Genomic DNA, 22977 nt, shown 5'->3' on the forward strand with positions numbered 1-22977 from the left:
CCAGCAACTCTGTGACAGCTCCAGTTGCCATTTAGAAGGGAAAAGGGATCAGGGAGGGTGCTGTGTTGAAAGGCTCCCCCTTTGGCTGCCCCATTTTCCACTTGTCATAAAAAGAGGGGGGAGCTTTCAGTGGATTTTGGGGGGACAGGGCAGGACTCATTAGCTGCGGAGGCAGGGCTTCCACCAGAAGGACATAAAACGTTTCGGTTTCATAAAACGTTTCATAAAGCAATCTGCCTCCCAAAATGTCCCTTAAGCTTTGTTCCTTTTTTCCCAAGTGGCCGGACAGCAAAGGTTCATCTCAGGCCATTTGGGGGCTGCTGTTACGCTCTGCTCTTTTCCTACTGGGCTCCATCTCAGTACTGGATTCACCCTCTGCCATTTTTCAAGGACTGGCAGCAAGAACACGGCCTGATGCTGTCTCAGGCAGAACTGTCTAAGCCAGCTGGACCAATTGCTTCCAACTGGACCCTGCAACTCAGGGAGCCCCACACTAGGATAATCTAGTATGCAATTTTATATAAAAATGTACTTAGATCTATTTGGTCCATTAACTCACATGCACTTTTTAAGCGTACTTTTTGATTGCTTTCCATTCTACCAGAGATATAAAAGCTGCAGTCCTAATCTCACTTTCCTGGGTGTAAGTCCCATTCAGCGGCGTAGCTAATGATAGTGTACCCCGGTGCCAATCTCAAAATGTTGCCCCGGCAGTGATGTCACAACTGGAAGTGACATCACACCCAGGCTTTATAAAAAGTGCAGGTTGGGAGGTCCACGTCCTCCCCTCAGCAGCTCACCACCCACTTGCTCTGCTGCCTCCCCTCGGTTAGTGGCATAGCTAAGGCATCTATCTGCAACCAAGAAGATTTTGTCTCCCCCCTGCATGACAAATTCAAATTTAATTAAGTAAACAAATAAAAAGTCATTTGTTCCATGCTGAATCATAACAACATCTCATTGGCACTCAGAACAAACAGTCTCATAGGTCAGTTTGGAGTTAAGCAAATCCACTTTTTGTTCCACAAGTCACTTGTTTTTTCATGTTCTGGTTAATTGGCCATAACTTTTGATAGAAAACAGATATTCCAGTGCCATTTGCTTCATCACTCTCTGCATTAAATTACCTTTCCAATGATATATAACATGATGGTATTATTCAATCATATCAAGATTTTCACAATTTTGGTCACTAGTGTCAAGTTCAGCTTGTTGCCCCCCCTAAAGTTTGATGCCTGGTGCAACTGCTACCCCCTGCACCTCCTTAGCTACACCACTGGTTCCATTGAACACAATAGGACTTACTTCTGAGTAGACCTGGTTAGGTTTGTGCCCAAAGTCTATAATACATTTTATTTATATCTAAGATTCTACAATCCTTGACTGTGAATCTGGGGCCCCGGAAAAAAATGTTTCCATTTGGTCCCTGCCGCACCTAAGGCCAGCCCTGGACTCAGGTCTGCCAGCTGGTCTACAAAAAACCCCATTAAAACTCTTCCTGTGCTCATTGTATGCTACTGTGAAACCCAGAAGTGTGGGACTTCTGCATTTCATTTCCAGGGACATGCAGTAGAAAAGGAATGTCAGATTTCCTTCCCACAGCTTCCTTCTGGAAACTTCTGGTTCCCCCCCCCCCCACAATTCCTGGAATTGATGCACCATCTGGGGCATTGTGGGGGGGGGAGAACAGCCACTGCCACAAAAGCAAGGTTTGCCACAGTCTGCCACAAACTGCCAAGGATACTTTGTACACACTTTTACATGGGGGGGGGGATGATTCACTGCCCTACCCTTCTACACGATAACTTCCCCTGTCATATCAAGAAAATGAATGGCGGAGTGAAAGTGGAGGCATTGGTGATGTCAAAAACTTCAGATTTTAACAAATGAATATCAACATGAATTAGATTTTTTGTGCCGAAACTGATGCACAACATTTTTTCCTTGCATACTGCTATAATCCATTTCATAAATGTACGTCCTTCTGTACGTGTTCAAAGGTACTGAAATCCTAGGCCATATTTAAAAAAAAAGTATTTTCTTTATAGGGGGAGGAACTCTGCACTAACTCAGAGGCACTCATTCTTGAAATACCAGAACTTTTAAAACAGAATAAGGATTCCTTGCATGGAGAAATCTTTCCATGGGAAAAATAAAAGATCTTGTTGATTGTTGTGCATTGCTTCAGGAGAACATTTGTGGTATTCCTCTATTGAAAAGGAAGCATTTTCCTGCCAGGTGAATCTTTATGCAAACATCAGATTTATTTTCTTCTTTTTTCAATGCCAGATTGAGGTGTCTTTCTTTTCAATTTGCAGAATCTCTGTCAGTGTGTCTTAGCTCCACCATTCCTGCCTTTACTCCCTTAAAAAACAACCCTTAGTCAAAGTGGAGCAACAACTGAGTTCTGCTCAATTTAAAATGCGACTGATTATATTTTAAAAAATGATTGGTGGCTGAAAGCAAAGGAAGGCCAAATGACCAAGGACGCTAGGTGCTTATTTCTCAGTTGGAGATGAGCTGCGACAAGGGTGGGGGATTGTTAAACTAAAAGGAGCCAAAGGAAAGTCGCAACCACATCAAGGAAAGCAGGGCTTCATTTTTCCATCAGAAATGTTATAGAGAAGCAGTAATAGAGAAGGTCAACAGGCTGGAATACAAGATCTAGTTAGAGATGTTTCCAGAATTATCCTCATCCAAATTTCTCTCTAAATTTCCAATCTCTGAATTACCTAATCTCATTTCTGAAATGAGAAAATTCTCTGTTAAGAGTCCCTGTTGTTTCATTTTTTTTTTCTGAATGTTGTAGAGTTTTTCTCTACAGAATGTTTTTCTGAATGTTGCATTTACAGTTTGCTGCAGCTTCCAGTTCTCCCCCTCCATGCATATCTTCCCCATGTTACCAATGTGCATGATCTTTTGTGTGTAAAACACTGCACAAAAGCAATCTTGAAGCAATCATACATACATTCAGTAATTTTCTCTTCATGAGACGCACATGTGAGTGTATTTATAAAATGCTGCCAAAAAATAATTGAAACAATAATATGTATGATCATATCAAGATTATTTTTGGTCTGGTGTTTTACCAGCACTCAGGAGCACATGTGTGCATCAATAAAAGAGCACTGAAACAATCTTGATGTTGTGATACACAGTGACTCCTGAAGCCTTTTCCATAACTGGATATAGCCACAAGGCAGTGGAGGTTTGGGATCAGAGTTTTCCTTCTCTCAGATGAGCTGCCTTCCCAGGCTGACGAGTCCCATCTACCTGGTGGCTGTTTGGTCGCCTCTTACAACAAGTACAGCCAAACTTAGGGCCTGTTCTTATAGCGGAGACGCAAAAGAATGAAAGGAACCAAAAGCAGTAGAAAATTTTATTTTTTTAAAATCATATATATATATAATAGTTTCTAGTGAGGGTTTTGTCACACGCTGAAGAAAAACCCCAGTGGGATATGCAAATGAAGGGGTGGGGCTATGCAGATTGGGGTTTTCTCTTCTCAATGGCTCTCATTGAGAAATGCTCCTCAGGCCCCGTGAAAGGTGACATCATTGGGACATTGTTTGCCTTCTTGTTCAGGAGGGGGATCTGAAGTGATGGGAAGGGAGGGAAATTAAGCCGAAGCCCTCACATTGTAGGCTATCAATATCTCAGCAAGCTACTTGGGACAATATTGAAAAGCCCTGGGAACAGCTGCCTTTGGACTGCAGTGCCAAGAGGCGAGCCCGCGCTACAGGAACATGTTCTCCTGGGAATGTTTGAAGGATGTGCCTGTTTTACCTCTTACCAATACAAACACCTTTTCGTACTCCTGCATTTCTATACAGCAGGGGTGCTCACACTTTTTTGGTTCGATAGCTACTTTGAAACCCAGCAAGGCCCGGAGATCTACCAGGGGGGAAGGAAGCGTTTGACAGACACCCCCTTTAATGTATGGAGCCCCTGCTGGAGTCTAGTCAGTTTCGTCAGTTTTGTTGCTGCATGCCTGAAGAGCAGCTAAAGTGTCAGTTTCAGTGTCAGTTTAGTGTCAGCTAAATATGTCAGTTTCGTCTAGTCACTAGACGAAACTGACATATTAACAGTTTGGAGAGACAGGGCTCCGCGATCTACTCATTTTGCCTCGCGATCTACCAGTCGATCGCGATCCACCTATTGAGCACCCCTGCTATACAGGATACCACATCAGGCATGCTGCAGGGTGCCTTAATGTTCACTTGCTACTAGGAACAAGTAGGCCACAGTGCCTGCGCTGTACCCGGTGCAGGTTAGGAGGCAACTGGAGGTCACCTTGGGGTAAGGGGGTATTTTTACCCTTGCCCTATGTCGAGTCCCAGCTACTCCTATGGGGCTGGTCGGATCTGCGACAGTGAAATTGCTAGCGTAAATCCAAGCAGCCAAGGTAAGGCTGCTTGGGCCAGCAGTGGGGGTTAGGATTTGGCACCTGCTGCCACTGACAATTCCACTCCCTCCCGGGCCTGATCCACTTCCCATTCTGCTCTCTCCTACCCAGAAACTCCCCCTCCCTGCCTCCGTTCCACCCTCCTGCCAGCCTGTGCTGCCCAGCTGAAACTTTCTTGGTCCAACCAGCTCTGGGGCTGGATACAGCTCTTCTGAGCCAGTATGGGCTTCTGCACTGGCTTCTGCGCTGGCGCCGCCAACTTCCCAAGTTGGCACAAACATGCCTTATGGCACATTTGCGACACTCAGGAGGTGGTGCTGGGGACTTGTGCTGGCTCAGTCAGCTCCTGGAATTGCTCCCTTAGACTGAATCAGTTCTTTCTCTTAACTAACCTAGTACTTTGAGTTTGATGGCAGTAAGAAGGCAGGCAGATCCTTCCCAGACTGATTCCCTGAGATGTCAGGGCTTAAACCTTCCACATCAAAGCAGAGCCACAGCTCTATCTGGGGAGGGGGAAACATGTAGACACTACCACCACATGGGAGCACAATCCTAACTTGCACTGGAACAGCCACAGCTACATCTGGGTGGGGCAACATGTAGACACTACCGCCACATGGGCAGTGCAGTCCTAACTTGCGCTGGAACAGGCAGGCCAATGGGCCTGCACTGTATCCAGTGCAAGTTTGGGGCTGACTGCAGGCTAGCCTGGGGCAAGGGGAAATACTTCCCCTTGCCCCGGGTAACACCACAGCAGCCACCTATAGAGGTGGCACATATCTGAGCAGCCTGGGGCTGGCCCAGGCTGCCCAGGAACGGGGCTAGGATCCTGGCCCTGCCTCCAGCTCCCTTGCACCAGCCTCCTGTCTTTGCACTGGCCTCCCCAACTTGAATGGAGGTGCAAACGTGCTTTACAGAACATTTGCGACCCTCCCAGGCCAGCACAAGGGATTTGCACCAGCCCAAGAGCAGTTCAGGATTGCGCCCTTAGAGTTTTAACTCCAAGGATCCTAGACGGTCAGATGAACATTGCAGAATGATGGTTCACCTCACACAACACACACAACCAGTATTTACCAGAGGCAGGGGCCAGAAAGCACTGATATCTCTAGGTATGTGTATATGAATGTGATCTGTGAACAAGAAGCAAGCAACAGGAGAGAGATTTTTGTCTGACTTGGGCTGCAATACTAACCACACTTTCCTGAGAGTAAGACCCACTGAACAAAACAAGACTTTCTTCTGAGTAGACCTGGTTAGGATTGCACCCTAGAAGCAGTCTATGAGGACTGTGCTGGATTTGCTTTTGGGGTATCTGCTGCTACTTGTGTTGGCATCCTTCAGTCTTGGAAGACTATGGTATCATGCTCTGAATAGTGGTTCTGGAACAGTGTCCTCTCCAGTGCATGAAGCCTGAGTAAAGTAGATATGGAGGATAGACTGTTACCCATGCAGCAAATCCCCCCTCTCCACGTCACTGAAATGGTCCAATGGAAAGGCAGAGGCCAATACGGTTGGTTCCAGCGGCGTCGCAGGAGTTGCCAGAACGTGACTGTGTTCAGCTATGAACTGCCTCAGGGACTCCGGGTCCGGATTTTGCCTCGAGGTTGACTCCTGAAGCCTTTTCCATAACTGGATGTAGCCACAAGGCAGTGGAGGTTTGGGATCAGAGTTTTCCTTCTCTCAGATGAGCTGCCTTCCCAGGCTAACGAGTCCCATCTACCCGGTGGCTGTTTAGTCACCTCTTACGACCAGTACAGCCAAACTGAGGGCTTATTCTTATCCCCGGCCCCCAGGGGAATAGGGATAATGCTGCTACTTAGAGATTAGATATTTGAAGGCCTTCCTACTCCTTCCTCAATGACACCCCCTCCCCCAAAGAACAGAACAGGCAAAGTGAATGGGGGTGGACACTGTTCTGCACATTACATTTCTGAAAGAAAATTAACTGTTCATGTTACGTTAACCCAGATGTCTTAGACATATTTTTATCTGAAGAACGTTCTGTTGGTTTTGATGGAATACCCTTCCCAATAAACATACTGGCAGCTCAATCCGATCCAATCCAAGCTTATAGCGGTGGATCTCATGATCCACTGCTGCAAAAGGCATGTCACTGTTGTGTGCTGCAGGACTGCCTGTGCAAAGCTACAGAGGCCCTGAGCATGTGCCAATAGATAACCCAGGTCACACTGCAGCAGGCAAGGTGGCAGTGGGGAAATGGGGGGGAGGGGGGAGGAGAGGGGGGTGTTTGAGGATGGGAAGGAATGGATCTTGGCCCTTGCATGTCAGGATACTGTTCCCATTTTCCCAGCCAGACATGCCCCCTGAAGGTCCACGAAGACCTATTGGCAGCCAGGCAGCTGATGGGGACATATATAAACAGTGTTTACTTACCTTTCCAGGGCTGTCTGGTCACCTCCCCACCATCACCATAAGATGCAGCATGTGTTCTGTTGGCACTGCTATGCTGAGCAGGCTGGTGTGGGAGAGAGTATTGGGGCATTAGCCTTGTTGGCCTTCTTCAAAATGCTCTAAGGGAGCCTGTTGCAAAATGCCATCAATCTCTAAGACACAGACTCCATGAAAGACTGCCTCCTCTCCAGAATTTTCTGTCATTTTCTGGAGAAATGCAAGTTGCAAACAAAAATGTGTAACTGAAAAATGTAAAGCACATTAAGCAAATGTGTCGCTTGTGCACAAAAACATTTGGGTTGGTCGGCATCTGCAGGACACATGCCAAGTGAAAAGAATTGGTTGGTGTGGAGAAACCCGCGTTCTTTTCTTTTCCATGATGCAGCCAATTTTTTTTTTCTTAAACAAACAAACAAAAGCAATTCGGGAATTGCGGAATGGATGGGACGGGAGCAAAGGGGTGGAGGTGTCTGTACTTCGAACTACAGCCCCCTGGAGAAATATCAGTATAATCGGTGTTTGAATGTGGCTTTAACATTCATTTGGGATGACCCGAGGAAAAGAAGCTTCGGCCTTTTCTCTTGAAACAGGATGTTCCCTGCCCAGCTTGGAACTGGACTGTCAAATCTGATCTGTTTCAGGGCAGCCTAAAAATCCACTTTGTCCAATCTCACCCCCTTCCTTCCCCCCCAACCCCTTCCCCGCCCTTTCTCAGCCTAACCGTCCATCCTAATCTGGACGATTTCATGCCCCAAGGCTTTCCCACCCACCCACCCACCCCCGCTTTTAATTACAACCCTATCCCCCCTTCTCTGTTGAACAAAACCTTCTTCCCCTTCCATCTCTCAATGTGCCTCACGCCTGCTCTGACGAAGAAGGCCTTCCAAAGCGTATCATTTGGTCTGGCAGGTTTTTATTGGGGGAAATCCGAATGCTTCAAAGGATATTTGGGCTGGAAAAGTGTCCCGCCTGGGGGTCGGACAACTTTTGACACCCATTTCAGGCAGGGAGGGCTGATCAAAGCTGGGCTTTTAAGAGGAGGAGGAGGTAGCTGTCAGCTCAGGGTGTTGGGAGGGCACCTAAGAGATCTTTAAGCCTCTTAGCAGGGGCTGGGAACAACTGGGGGTCAAACAGCAATGGGCACATGTGCTGCTGGGTCCAAGCAACTGCCAACCAGTTTGCAGGAAAAACCCATGTTCGTGTCAAACAGAGTTTTCTTGTCTTTTTGTTTTTTTCTTTTGTTTTTTATTCCCAACCAAATTTATTCTGGAATTTGGATTTTCCAAATTACCTGGTCTTGCTTACAAAGTGATACTGCAGAAGTAGTAGAGGTGCTTTTGTGGTTATCACTTTCTCCACTTTCTCCACTCCACTTTTCACAAAAAAGACTCCAAAATCTGCAAATAAAAATAAATTAAAAAAAATAAACTGAGAAATCTGAAAAAAGAGATTAGGGGTGTATGCCGCTGACAATATACTACATACACCACCTACCTAGTACACTTTAAAGCGATTGTAATGTATAATTATAATTTATAAAAATACACCCTTGGAATAAAACACACAACACCACTTTCTGCAGAGGTCTTTTCTTGGGAAAAACAAAATCTAAAAAAAAATAAATTAAGAACACCTCTAAGATTAGGAATTCCCCATTCCTCCATTTATTAAATTCCTAACTTGAAGTTGATGCATGCATAGTTTGCCACAACAGTGCTGTACAAATAGGGGGCCGGGGGTCGAGGACCCTGGATGCCAAGCTGCAGGGGGGTGACAGAGGCTGCTTTGCAATTTTTAAAATCTTGGTATTTTTGAATAATACCATCATGTTATATATCATTAGATGCAAAATTTCATGCAGAATGCAATGAAACAAACTATGTTGAAATATCTGTATTCTATCAAAAGTTATAGCCAAAAAATCAGAAATGGAAAACACAACTGCCTTACATAACAAAAAGTGGATTACACTGGGATTACCACTGGGAATTAATAGCTTCTTGCAAGAAACCAAACATATTCTTCATTAAGGTACATATGTACCAGTTCTGTATTACAACAAACTGCTTCTGTATGTATGATAGATCACAAGCCCACTGCATTTTATCTTGATAGGCATTCCTTCCCTGTCTTGGGTTATGATCACTAATGTTCACTGCATTTTATATAAGTTCAAATATCTTCTGCGCTTCTTCTCTGGCTGTTACTGAAAAAAAATATTGTCATGGGGAGGGTGCCAAAAATTTATGGGCCCCAAGTGCCAAATGACCTTTGTACACCACTATGCCACAGCTTTCCTTTCCTTACATTCCCTTGACTCTTTTCTCACCCTCTACACCACCTATGCACATATGCGCATTAGCTATGCACACAGTGACCAAAAGGCAGTCTTTAAGTAATCATATGAACAATGCTCTTCTGTGTAGTGTTTTAGCAATGTGCAAAAGTGGGTGTGTGCATCAGTAAAACACTGCCAAAAAGATATCCAGATTGCTTTTCTTGCAGGATTTTTTTTTTTTTTTGCAGGTTCTTTTGATATGGTGTTTCCTTCCAGGAGCACATGTGAACATCAGTAAAACAATGCAGGAAAAGAATGTTGATGCAGTCTTATAGACCACTTTTTTGCTGTTGCTTTTTTGCAGTGGTTTATGCATGCAGGCTGGTAATACAGCCGGAATGGGAGGAAGATGCAAAAGAACAGAAGGAACCGAAAGCTCTAGCCAACTACATACACTCCAGTTCTGGAATTAATTTTAGAAATTCTTCCAGCTAAACTGGAATTCAGGAGTGGAGCATACAGGAGCAGTGTGAAATTCCAAAACAAGAAAGGAACAGAATGAAAGAAATAGTATGCAGTTCTAGCAAGTGGGCAAAGCACTTCACATGCATTGTGATGATGTTGTCCTTACAACGACAATGTAACATGAGTACATATTATTATACCATATTCTACAGATGAGAAAAGACTGAAGTCAAGAGGAAGTGGCTTGCTGAAGGCCACTTTGTGAGTTCATGGCAGAGTCAAAATGCAAACTGGGAAAGTCTAGACTCACAGTTTAGTCTCTTTTGGCCCAATTCTGTAAATGACTATTGTGGGTAGAACCAGTGGCGTCGTTAGGGCGGTGCAGGGGTGCAGGCTGCACTGGGTGACATGAAAGGGGGGTGATGCGCACTGGGGGGATGACGCGCTAAAATCATGATTTTAGGAGCATCCCCACCATGCCATATACCGTTGGATGTGGAATTTCCAATGGAATGCAATGCAAAAAACAAGAGTGAAATAATTCCTTTATTTCAAAGGTTATGGCCAAAAAACCGGAAAGAAAAAATGCATGGAGCCCTATGGAAAGTGAAACAGAGCCATATCGTGTGTTTACTTGCGAGTAGGCGAACTTGCCTTAGTACATCGGAAAGGGCAGGCTGAGAGGAATCCAATGACACCAGAATGGTCCCTATCCAATAAATGTAGCCCCCAAAAAACACCCAAGAAGGAGGTCCTTCCCTCCCAGCCGCAAGTGTATTGAGCCCTATGGAAAGTGAAGCTAAGGGCGCAATCCTAACATGCACTTAAGGAGGGCATAAGAACATAAGAACAGCCCCACTGGATCAGGCCATAGGCCTATCTAGTCCAGCTTCCTGTATCTCACAGCGGCCCACCAAATGTCCCAGGGAGCACACCAGATAACAAGAGACCTCATTCTGGTGCCCTCCCTTGCATCCGGCATTCTGACATAGCCCATTTCTTTAATCAGGAGGTTGTACATGCACATCATGGCTTGTAACCCATAATGGATTTTTCCTCCAGAAACTTGTCCAATCCCCTTTTAAAGGTGTCTAGGCCAGACGCCACCACCACATCCTGCGGCAAGGAGTTCCACAGGCAAGCGACACCCTGAGTAAAGAAATATTTTCTTTTGTCTGTTCTAACCCTCCCAACATTCAATTTTAGCGGATGTCCCCTGGTTCTGGTGTTATGTGAGAGTGTAAAGAGCATCTCCATATCCACTCTGTCCATCCCCTGCATAATTTTGTATGTCTCAATCATATCCCGCCTGAGGCGCCTCTTTTCTAGGCTGAAGAGGCCCAAACGCGGTAGCCTTTCCTTATAAGGAAGGTGCCCCAGCCCCGTAAACATCTTAGTCACTCTCTTTTGCACCTTTTCCATTTCCACTATGTCTTTTTTGAGATGCGGCGACCAGAACTGGACACAATACTCCAGGTGTGGCCTTACCATAGATTTGTACAACGGCATTATAATATTAGCCGTTTTGTTCTCAATACCTTTTCTAATGATCCCAAGCATAGAATTGGCCTTCATCGACTGCTGCTGCACATTGAGTCGACACTTTCATCGACCTGTCCACCACCACCCCAAGATCTGATCTGTCACAGACAGCTCAGAACCCATCAGCCTATATGTGAAGTTTTGATTTTTTGCCCCAATGTGCATGACTTTACACTTACTGACATTGAAGCGCATCTGCCATTTTGCTGCCCATTCTGTCAGTCTGGAGAGATCCTTCTGGAGCTCCTCACAATCACTTCTGGTCTTCACCACTCGGAAGAGTTTGGTGTTGTCTGCAAACTTTGCCACCTCACTGCTCAACCCTGTCTCCAGATCATTTATGAAGAGGTTGAAAAGCACCGGTCCCAGGACAGATCCTTGGGGCACACCGCTTTTCACCTCTCTCCATTGTGAAAATTGCCCATTGACACCCACTCTCTGCTTCCTGGTCTTCAACCAGTTCTCAATCCACGAGAGGACCTGTCCTCTAATTCCCTGACTGTGGATGTTTTTTAGTAGCCTTTGGTGAGGGACCGTGTGGAACGCCTTCTGAAAGTCCAGATATATAATGTCTACAGGGCAGGCAATGGGCGGCCCCAGGGGCCGGTGCGCGGGGAGCTGACCCCCGTCCCCGTGGAGAACGGAGTGGCTTCAAGCTGCTCCATTCTTCTTGGATTTGCGCCATCTCCAGAGGTGGTGCAGGTCCAAGGAGACCCATTGGGGCAAGCAGCCCTTACCCAGAGGTAAGGGGCTGAGCCGCTGCAGCCAATGAACCTGCGTTGGATGCAGCGCAAGCCTCCTGGATTGCCTGCTCCAGCGGAGGTTTGGATTGCGCCCTAAGCCATGCGGCCGCATTTACTCGCAAGTAGACAAGCGTGCCTTGGCTTGTGATGAGGCCAGGCAAAGGGGAATGTGAGGACACCAGAATGGTCCTGATCCGATAGAACTGGAGCGCATCAAATGCTCCAGAAGGCAGCCTCCCCCCCCTACTGAAAAGGACAAAAAAAAGAGGCTTGAACTGGTAAGGGGAATGTTTTCTATTCTGCACTTGTAAAGCCAGGTGGGTCTTTATCTTGATATGCTTGAAATAGAAGAACTTTAAACTGGGCACTGGAAGGGCTGGAAATCTCACTGATTCTTTTTTTGGGGGGGGTGTTATTGCAGGCAGACTACAGAGAAAATTCACTTGGTGCAACAGGGCTGGCTCCCCCTTATTTAATTATTTCTTTTGTTTTAATTTAATTATTTATAATTATTTATTTTAATTTGCTTGATGATGTCACTCCTGGGCATTACATCACTTCCAGTGGGTCCTGGACAGATTGTCATTCTAAAATGTGGATCCTGGTGCTGAAAGTTTGAGAACTGCTGCAATAAGGTCTTAGTAAGTTGACACGGGGTGTGTGTGACTCTACAGGTTTTCAAAAATCACTAAAATCAGAGTTTGGAGGAATAATACCATCATGTTATATATCAATCAATGCATGATTTCATGCAGAATGCAATGAAACAAACCACACTGAAATATCTGTGTTCTTTCAAAAGGTACAGCCAAAAAACCAGTGGGGGGTGGGGTTGCTGATACATCACCATGCCTACTACCTGGGGTGTTGCCCCGCCTACTGCAAGGGGTGACGCACAGGCCTCCCACAGCGGGTGACGCGAATCCTAGTGACACCACTGGGTAGAACTCAAATTCTGCTGGTGCAGGCTGCTACAAAACAGCCATAAAGTGCTTTTTGGCCCCACAAGCTGCCAGTGTGCCTGTGAGAAGGCCAGAGCCTCCCCGCACACACCAGCATCTGTCAAGAGGCCTGCTACAGCAGTTAAACCCAGCATAGGAGGTTGAATGGGGCAGGGGAGGACGGGGAGGGGTGGAATGGAAAGGTAAGGCAGGGGTTTGGTGGATCGGGCCTGGGAGGGGGTGGGTTCAGTGGTGGCTCCCACTGATTCCAAACCCCTTCTTGGACCTGATCCACCTGCAATGGTCATTGTGAACTTTGCGTCAGCAATATTGCTGGCACCAGTCCGAGTTGACCCATATTGGCTGCTGTGGTTTACCCCGGGGCAAGGGGACAAACGGGGATCTCCAATATCCAAAATTCCCCTGCAGGGTGCAGCGGAGGCTGTGCGAGCACTGCTGCATCACAGCATGTGGTTTTCGGGAGGATTGGGCTGTTAGTCACTGTGCTACACCAATCTGCTCATCCTGGCTTGTCCGTAGCTTGCCCAGGTTATGCCATTTGTTTAAAATCAGTCCTGTTTAAAAATGTTTAAGATGGAAGGAGCATTTTCTTTCTCTAATTACCCTCTCATTCTCTCTCCTCCCCTCCCGGCTTGTCTCTTGCAGCGGCAACTCCGCCCAACCTGGTTGACAAACCTTGCTTAAAACTGAAGGTGTATGTTCGGCCAACAAGTAAGTAGCACCTTTTCAGCTCTCTTCTCCAGGCCCGTCTGCAGTGGCAGCACCAGAAGACATTTGTGTTGGGTGCTACTCAAAAGGGAAAGTGCATTTTGGAAGGGAGAACTTTGTCCCACATATTCTTTTCCTGCAAGAATACTAGCAGTGTGTTTCATATTAATGCTTCCATCCAAAGCATCAGTGGAAGTGGGCCCAAGAGGGAGGGGGTAACTACTCTTTATATATATTGATGCTTTTTGCATATATTGATTGATGGTAATAAAGGAAAGCACTCTGAGTATGTGATAAGTGCCTTCCATCAAATAACCACAGTGAGCCAGTAATGGGGGCAAGTGGCAGGTCAGCTACTTGCCTGGGGGTACTTTGCCTCTTTTGGTGTTACCTGTTGCTGTCCGCTTTGGGACTGGAGTGCAGGGAGCTGGCTGGCAGTTGCACGAGAGGTGAAAGCGTAATCCAGGGCAGGAAGGGGTCAAGATATGTGGCAGCAGTTGGGAATTAGAGCACGCACTTTGGCAGTGTCTTCATACCATGGAGAAGTTGCCCGGATTAAGGATCCAGCTCAGAGGCTAGGGCTTTCTAGGGCCTGGTGGGCTGGGATTGGCCATTGGGATCAGCTGACTGGATGCTCAGGTAGAACCTACAGCCTTGTTGGTGCCTTCAGAGCACAGAGATTGGGCTTGCAGCAGAAGCAGAGCATGTGATAAAGAAGGTAAGGTTGTTCTGAGGCCTAAACATACCCAGCGTTATTTCCATTATGGTGATCCTCTCATTTGCCTGAATTATCTGATGCACTCTACCTGCTGAACACAGCAGTTTGCATCTTACCCACTGATCTCAGGCATGTTCAGGACAATCCTATTTTGCTCTGGCAGGCCTGCACTGTATCAAACGCAAGATAGGGCTCCAAAGTGGCTCAGCAAAAGGTAAGGGGATACTCTTCCCCTTACCCCCACTGCAGCCCCTATGGGTCTCCTCAGTCTTGTGCCACTTCAAGAGGTGGCATAAGTCTGAGGAGAGCAGAGCTGCTTGAAGCCACTCCGCACTGCTTGAAAATGGGAGTTGGGATCCAGCATAACTGTCAGGTCCCAGCCCCATGTCCTGCTCCCTGCCTGCCCCAAGACCACCCTCCGCCCACCCTCCACCCCCGCCAATGCAAGGCTCCCTCCTCATGTCGGCACAGAGGCTGGATTCAGAGGCTCGCATCACTCTCAAGGAGGCTCATGGCACGTTTGCAACCCTCCTGGGCCAGCGCAAGGGACTTGCGCTGGCCCAGGGCATTGTTAGGATTGCGCCCTAAGAACCTAAGGAGAGCCCTGCTGGATCAGACCAAAAGTCGACCTGGTTCAGCAACCTATTTCTGACAGTGGCCAATCCGATGCCTCTGGGAAGCCCACAAGCAGCCCATGATAGTCTTCTATTCTTCCACGGATTTGTCATGCCCAAAATGTTTGTTCAAGGGAAAGTGCAATCCTAACCATCCCTTCCACTTGCCTGTGAAAGAAAAGGCAGCCAAAGACTCATGAGCACCTCCTCCTCCACCACCACTTCTCCTACTTTCCAACCAACTTTAGCCTTCTATTTTCTTGGCAGAGGCTGAAATGGCAGGCATGGGTTCTTGGTCTTAAGTGAAAGGTGCCCAGGTGGCATTCCAAATCTCCAGCATGTCCTCTGTTTGGTTCTACTTTTGTGTAAAAACAAAAAAGAGCTCTAGATGGATGCCTGGTACTAATCCACAGGGTTCTTCCTGGCTGCTTTGTTTTGACTGCAGGAAAGGAGAGCAAATTATTTTATTTTTTTTAATGGACAAAAAAAGTCCTCCCGCTCACTGTACAGGGGCTACTTTTTAGAATCAAATAACACAGCTGTTAGGGGGGAAAGAAAACACAAATTAATAATTTTCTCCTCCTGTTAACGTGTAATTAGTATTTGGCCACAGCTCTTCCCAGGGAGTATGTGAGTGGCTGGAAATGTCAAAATCTAAAAGGATATTGTTTTTTTTTCTTTTCTTTTCTTTTTTTCTCTTTGATTTCAGGGAGATTTAAAAGAAAACAAGAACTCTCAACTCATGAAAGCCTCGTCTGTTGCTGCCTTTTAAAAAATATTTTAAATAACTCTAGGTTGTTTTGTTCAGGTTTTTAATTATTATCTTTCTAATAGTGTGTGTGCATATATGCTCTTAGCTGCCCTGAATGTTTATTGAAAATGGAAGGGCGGAGATATATATATATGTGTGTGTGTGTGTGTATCAAAATACATCTAAATGTAAAATATGTAATTAAAAGACAAAAATCACAGAGACATAACAGGAGCGGCAAGTAAAAGAAGCAAGTTTTGGGGAAGGGTCAGTGATAGTGCACAACCTTTGTAGGCAAAAGGTCCAGGTTCAGTCCCATCCCCAAAATAACACAACATCTCTAGGTACAGCTGGAGGGGAAGACCCTCTTCTGAAAACCTGGAGAGCTGCTGCCAGTCAATGTATTCAGTACTGAGTAGGATCTGACCAAAGATCAGCAGAAGGCAGTTTCATGTATCTATACTTCTAGCAGTGCTAACATCACAGCAGCAGTCAGCAAGAAAAACACAACTCTAGCAGTGTTCTAAAACTTGTTGAACATGGATGGGTTGGATTCCCTTGATTGCCAAGGCTTTGGGCTCCAACTGAAAGTACAGTTGTGGGGTTGCAACTCACAGCTGACTTCAAACAGAAGTTCTGTTTGAAGAACACAAGATCCTTGCCAGATCAGCGCAAAGGCTCATCAGCATCCTGTTTTCCATAGAAGCCCACTAGATGGAAGCCCACAAGCAGGGCATGAAAGCAACAGCCGACCTCCACTGTTTACCTCCTTGCAGTTGGAATCCTGAGATATACAGCTTCTGAAAAGGGAGGCTCTGCTCAGCTATCAGGTTTAATATGTTATATAAAGAGCCTTGCAGGATGGGACTGACAGTCCATTTAGGGTGCAATCCTGAGGCGCCCAATCTGGGCTGCAGCACAGGAGCGTCACAAACATGCCATAAGGCACGTTTGCGCCTCCTTGGGAGGAAGCCGGGCATCTAGAGCTGTTCAGAGGTGTGCCGGCCTGCGGAGGCTGTTATGCAAGCCTCCACGCGGGCTTCCTCAGTAAGCCTCTAGGGTGGGTGGGGAGGAGTCGGGTGGGAGGTATTCCTGGGTGGGGGAAGGGTGGGCGGTAGGTGGTCCCGGGGGTGGGTGGGTGGGGAGCAAGAAGCAGGGCTAGGATCCAGCACTTATTCTGGATCCCAATCCTTGTTCCTGGGGAGTTTGGAGTGGTGTGAAGCTGCTCTGCTCTCCTCAGACTTGTGCCACCTCAGGAGGTGGCGCAAGTACAAGGACACCCATGGGGAAAGGGCGCCTTACTCAGAGGTAAGGGGAAAAGTTTCCCCTTGCCTCTGGCTGAGCCGCCTTGGGCTCCTATCCTGCGCTGGATACAGCGCAAGCCTCTTGGCTTGCCTGTTCAAGTGTAGGGTAGGATTGAGCCCGTAGTCTAGCATCCTCCTTCCCATGGGGGGCCAACTGGATGCTTCCAAAAAATTCCCAAGCAGGATATGAAGGAAACTTCATATCTCCCAAGTTCCTTGTCCTTCATATTTCATAAGCACCCCTCTGTAGAGAGGCTTGCTGACAGACCTCCATAAAACAGAGACCAAAGCATAGGGACTGTCCCTGGTCATTAGAACAAATTGGGACCGTGATTTAACAGGGTCAAGGGCCCAAACTGCTAAATAGGGAGCATTGGAACGTATGGCAAACACAGAGAAGGATTTGCAACTTTATTTTTTTCCCCTTTTTCCTCTTGGCTTCAGTTCTGCAAAGCCCACCCTTAATCCAGTAATAAACTTAAGAGAGCCGAGCTGGGGGAATGGCGTTAAAACAGCTTTACTTGTAATTTAACGGATTCCCTCTGAGGCATTTTGCATTGCCGCCTAATTAGGGGCCTTTTGGAAACAGGATTATTGGATTGTGACGAAGCAGTTGCCCTTTGACCTCCAGAACGTTGTGCCGACTGCAGGCCTGGCCAGAAAAAAGACACAAGCACGAGGCCCCCAGAGGTACCCCTGGAGTTTCAGAGGAGTTGGCAGCCCTGCAGCCTGGCTCAGCTCCATCTTGTCCAATACTGCCTGCATGTTTCGAAATGATGCTCTGACTGGGAGACACTCAGGCAAAGAACCTGCAAAGGCTGACTTCAGATCCCATTCACTGATCGCAAGATACCCCTCTTCAAATCCCTGCACAGGCTTCCTGTCTGCTCCCAGGTCCTGCACAGCCTTCTTGGTTTTTCCTTCGTAACCCTCCTTGACCTGGCCCCACTTATCTCTCCACTCTTACAAACCACCTCCGTGGCATCTGTGTCACTAGGCTTGCCCGTCACCCCCATAATGGACCTCCTTCCCATGCAGTGGGCAGGACAATGCCCTGGTGGTGGGTGCAGTGATGCTTCATCGCCCCACCCCTGCAGCATTGCCCCTGCCTCCAAATCATTAAAACTGCACCTTTAAATTACAATATCATACACTTAGCCTAAATGTACATACTTATGTATTTATTTCTGTAAAAATGAACAGGAACAAAGACACAAACAGTGCAATATTTACTGAACATCTTAGCTTATTTCTTCAAAAATGAAGAGGAACAAATAAAATATACAAACAGTGCAACACTTGGTGAACAGCTCCAGAGGCGTCATCAGGGTTAGGTCACCTGGTGCGAGCGCTCATTGCATCACCCCTATGATGGACTTTCTCTCATACCAGACCCTACAGAATAAATTACAATATCATACCTAAATGCAGTGGCAGCAGTAGGGTTGGTGTAAGCCCCATTAACTTTATGTATTTAATATATATAACAGTACAGGTCACCCAACAAATAATAACAACAACAACAACAACAACAACAACAACAACAACAACTTTATTTCTACCCCGCCTTTCTCCCCGAAGGGACTCAAGGCGGCTTACAACATATTAAAAACAATTTAAAAACAAATAAAAACATATTAACACATACTAAAAACAGCAGTCAGAGTAAAAAAAAATAGGTAAAAAGAGCATAGAGCAGCAGCAAGTCATAAAAGAATCAGGCCTGTAAAAAATATTAAAAGATGTTAAAAAGATGTTAAAAGGCCAAGAACTCAGAAGGCCTGTTTAAACAGAAGGGTCTTCAGGCCTTGCTGAAAGGTCTCAAGAGAGGGAGCCATTCTTAAGTCAAGGGGAAGGGAGTTCCATAGCGTTGGTGCCAAACAACAACAGTAAATCAGTAACCAACAAAAACCAGTGGCCAATCTGATGACACTTACACAACAGAATAAGAATTCTAGTATTAGCTCTGAGATGGAAATGAGAGCAAACTCATACAAACTCCTTATTGGTTCCCTGCTGTGTCATAATAACACCTCATTGGCTCTTGGAATAATCAGTCTCATTGGTCAGTTTTGAGTTAGGGAAATCCACTTTTTGTTACATGAGGCAGTTGTGTTTTCTATTTCTAGTTTTTTGCCTATAACTTTTGATAAAATAGAGATATTTCAACGTGGTTTGTTTCAATGCGTTCTGCATTAAATTCCACATTGAACGATATATAATATGATGGTATTATTCAAAAATACCAAATATTAACAATTTTTGCCACTAGTGGTGTCACCCCCATGTGCATCACCCAGTGCAGCCCGCACCCCCTAGCGACAGCCACTGCACCAACCTGTCTCTGCACTGTGTCCTTCATATCTTCAGTTCCACCACCGTTAGCTGCTCAAAGGTTTCCTGGTTCATCCTTTCACTCCTGGTGCCCCTGATGCCTGCAACTCCCACCCAAAGTCCCATAAATCACCTGCTCCCTAACATGACTCTGCCCTTTCTCCTTCACTGCACGTGATGCTATGAACTCCCTCCAAGAGTCACATAACACTGGAGAATGGGTAGAGTCCTTTAAGGGAACAGGCAATCTGTGAGGCTCCTGGACTGGGTTCCAGGCACAAGGGGCAGCAGGGAAGAACAAGCAGAGCCTTTGAAGGTAGATCTATGAAGTTCTAGGAAAGAGCTCAACACGTAAAGTGGACATAAAGAGAGAAAGGGCGCAGGAATTTAAAGTATAGGGAAGCAAGGGAAGCATAATGTTTTCACATTCACCTTTGGATTGTGTGAACACAGCCTGAACACAGTGTGTGCTTGACTCTTGTGGAATAGCTGGAATGATCATGATTGATTGGAAAGTGGGGTGGTCAGAGACCGAGTGAGCGCTGATGCAAAATGTTCCATCTCTCTCTTTCCTTCCACCAGATGACTCTCTCTACGAATCTCCAGAACCCATATTCACCAGCAATAACTCCTGTCGTAGCTTCAGGATGCCAGACGCCTTCTTTGTGGTGGTGCCAGTTTTCTGGACTATTCTTACCTCGTAGCCCCAACGGGAGGACACACGAGAAGTACAGATGTCTTTCAGCAGCCTCTGGGGAAAGGACGTGGGAAAGCGAGAGAATGAGTGAGACACAGAGAGGAGATTGTTTCATTCTGGATCGACAAAAAAACTTGGTCCAGTTTCAGGGGTGGGGGGACAGGGAAGGGGTTGTAGTTACGACGATCTTTGAACTGCAGTCTCAGCCACAGACAGGTTTGGGGTAAAGTACAAATAGAGGGGCAGACACAGGTGGAGTTTCCTGTCCCAGCTCCTGTTTTGCTTGAAAAAAATCACAGCTACAAGATCTTTCTCAGATCTGGAGGAGACACAGATTTTTGCAAATGCAACATGGGAGCTGAGCTGGTTCCGTGCTTCCTAGATGCTCCATGGACCATTTTCATCTGGCTAGGGGTTATGACCAAGTTTGGATTTTCCTACCTGGTTGGAGTTTTCCTTTTTAACATTTCTAGACCAAATATAGTCTTTTTCTCTTCCCCACCCCAACTTCATTTTGGTTGGTCCTGTATTCTGTAATATTTCTGCAACTGAGACTCCAAGAGCTATATCATGGATGGGGGGGGGGGGGAGAGATGGATAGGAGAGGTGGGGGTGGGCTCCTCTTTGGTGCCTCATTCAAAAATCTTTGTCTCTCCATGTTCATTTGGGCAAGGTTACTTTGCACCTCCTGGTGCAAGGAGAGGTGGACAAGGGATTAACCAAGGGGACCAAATTACATTTGTTGACTCATGAAACCATACACAAGTTGAGAACAGAGCCTGAAAGCCAAGAGAGGCAGAAAAATTAATATAGTGTGGTTGCTCCATAAAGCCTCACACAGGACTAGAAGACTGCTCTGTCCAATCAGTTTGCCCACTTTTCCTTTGCATCTTTTGAAGAATTATCATTGGCGTAGCTGACTCACTGCCATCTGGACAAGGTGATATACTGACATCTCACAAATCCTCCAGCCCATTCTACATTTCTCTGAACAGAAGACAGGCCCATCGATCACTTCTCAAGGAGGAGAACGTTTAGAATTATGTGATGGGGATCTGAACAGAATAATGGTTTCCACAAACATAGAACTGGGAAGGGGTACTTTAAACCTCATTCTTCTTTTCCTAAGGAGTTGGGGAGGGGAGTTGTGTATGTATGTGTGTGTGTGGGAGGGATAGCACAAAACAATCAATAAGTTTTTAACATGCCCAGGCAAATGCTGGATGTTTTGCCTCTTTTTTGCTTAAGTTGCATGTAGCTGCAGTCCAACAGGGAGAAGCTCATAGCGTGTAGCTCTCTCCAAGGATGATCAGGGAAAGCTTCTCCTGTTAATCTTCTATCCATTATGTTGTGGATAGATTGCACAGGAAATCTGCCCGGAAGGAAAAAGTGGCAGCTCTAAGCAACAGAGAGGGGTGACAAAGATCTTAACAAAAACTAATGCTTGGTGTTACAGGGACGTGACATGGAAAATGGGTGGAATGGATGAATACAATAAGAGCACATAGGATGCCAGGCAAGGCTGGAATCCTGAGCAAATATTCTTATGGATGAGCAAATTCCCTCCATTCCTTCCTGAAATTGGATCATTCCGTTTGCCATAGTTTTCTGTAAATTTGCATCTTCTCCCCAAGTGTTACCAATGTGCACTGATAAAACACTGCAAAAAAAGCCCTCTTATTGTAGTCATATGTATCATTGTATCAAGCTCCTTGGAGTGCTTTCCTTTCCTTCACACTTCCTCTTCTGTTCTACCCGCCTCTTCTTTTTCCAGTCCAGGAAGTGGAAGGAGGAGGAACAGTGGAGGCAGTAGGCAGATAAGAGATGGACACTGTTTCAGTCAGTCTCCTGGATGGGCCAGGCCTACAAGTGCCAAACAAGCAAAGGGCCAAGAGCATAGCTAGCTGATGTACTCCTGCTACTCACCATTGCACATTCCTGTCCTTAAAACCTAAAGTGGGAAGAGGGCTTAGGGATGTTTCTATTCAATGATGGAGACTGAAAACTAAGAGAGAGAGAGAGAGAGAGAGAGAGAGAGAGGCATGAAGGGAAACCATTTGGTACCTGTGAGGTTACAACTGTGTCAGGGAGATGGGTTGAGAACCAGGAACTTCATGAAACCTAGCATTAGTGAGAATGTACTTAAGCTTTGCCATCAGGTACAGAACAATGGTGCGTGCAAAGGCCCATACTATTAATGTGGAGAGAATTTTCTCCATTTGGTGTCTTTGTTGTATCTTTAGTTTATGTGGCATTCCCTTATTGAAAGAGGATTTCTGAAATTAATTTCAGAACAGGAACATGCAGCATTTGCTAGCTTTCAGTTTCTGATGTTCACTTACATCCCTCCATGTTACCAAGGCACATGGCTGCATCAATAAAACACTGCATGAATAGCAATTTTGATGTGATCATCCGCATGATTGCATCAAAATTCTTTACCTGCGGTGTTATACAGATGGACAAGGGTTCCTGAGCACTGGCAAAATAGCCCTGCAAAGAATCTTCTTACACCCATACATATAATCACATCAAAGTGGCTTTTTAAGATGTTTTCCCAATGCACATGTATGCATCACTTAAAAAAAAAAAATCACACACATTTTGATGAATTTGATTTTGGTGAAATCAATTAATTTTGGCAAATTTGATAAAATACTGTGGTCTTGTGTGGTCATATGTGTGTTTGCATCAAGATTCTTTTCAAGTGCTGTTTTATCAATGCTCAAGAGTGCGTGTGTGCACTGCAAAACCCAGCACAAAAACAGAAATTTGATGTAACCATTTGATGTGATACAAGCACATCAAGATAGCTTTTTGGCAGCATTTTAGCAGTGTGCATCAGTTCACTGGTAATGCAGGAGGGAGAAGGAACACACTGACTGATGGAACTGAAAGCTGTGGTAATGTACAGCACACTGAACAGTATTTGGGAATAACAAATAGAACAACTGAGAATTCCAAATACATCTGTTCCACTTTGGAAACAAAATCAGGTAATTCAGAGTTCCAGAATTTGGAATGAGGAGAATTTTGGAAGT

General features: G+C 45.9%; 1 protein-coding gene across 1 annotated transcript in view; it reads left to right on the top strand.

Annotated features, from left to right (window-relative positions):
• EFNA2 (ephrin A2) overlaps window positions 1–19943 on the top strand; it is a 199853-nt gene extending 179910 nt beyond the window's left edge. Inside the window, exons 3-4 of the mRNA XM_066636234.1 lie at window positions 13456–13521; window positions 19822–19943. Coding sequence (XP_066492331.1) covers window positions 13456–13521; window positions 19822–19943 — 188 coding nt within the window. The remainder of the gene's footprint in view (window positions 1–13455; window positions 13522–19821) is intronic.
• The last annotated feature ends 3034 nt before the right edge of the window (window positions 19944–22977 follow it).

This window comes from Tiliqua scincoides, chromosome 8 (assembly GCF_035046505.1).
Source record: "Tiliqua scincoides isolate rTilSci1 chromosome 8, rTilSci1.hap2, whole genome shotgun sequence".
In the NCBI taxonomy this organism is placed as follows: Eukaryota; Metazoa; Chordata; class Lepidosauria; order Squamata; family Scincidae; genus Tiliqua; species Tiliqua scincoides.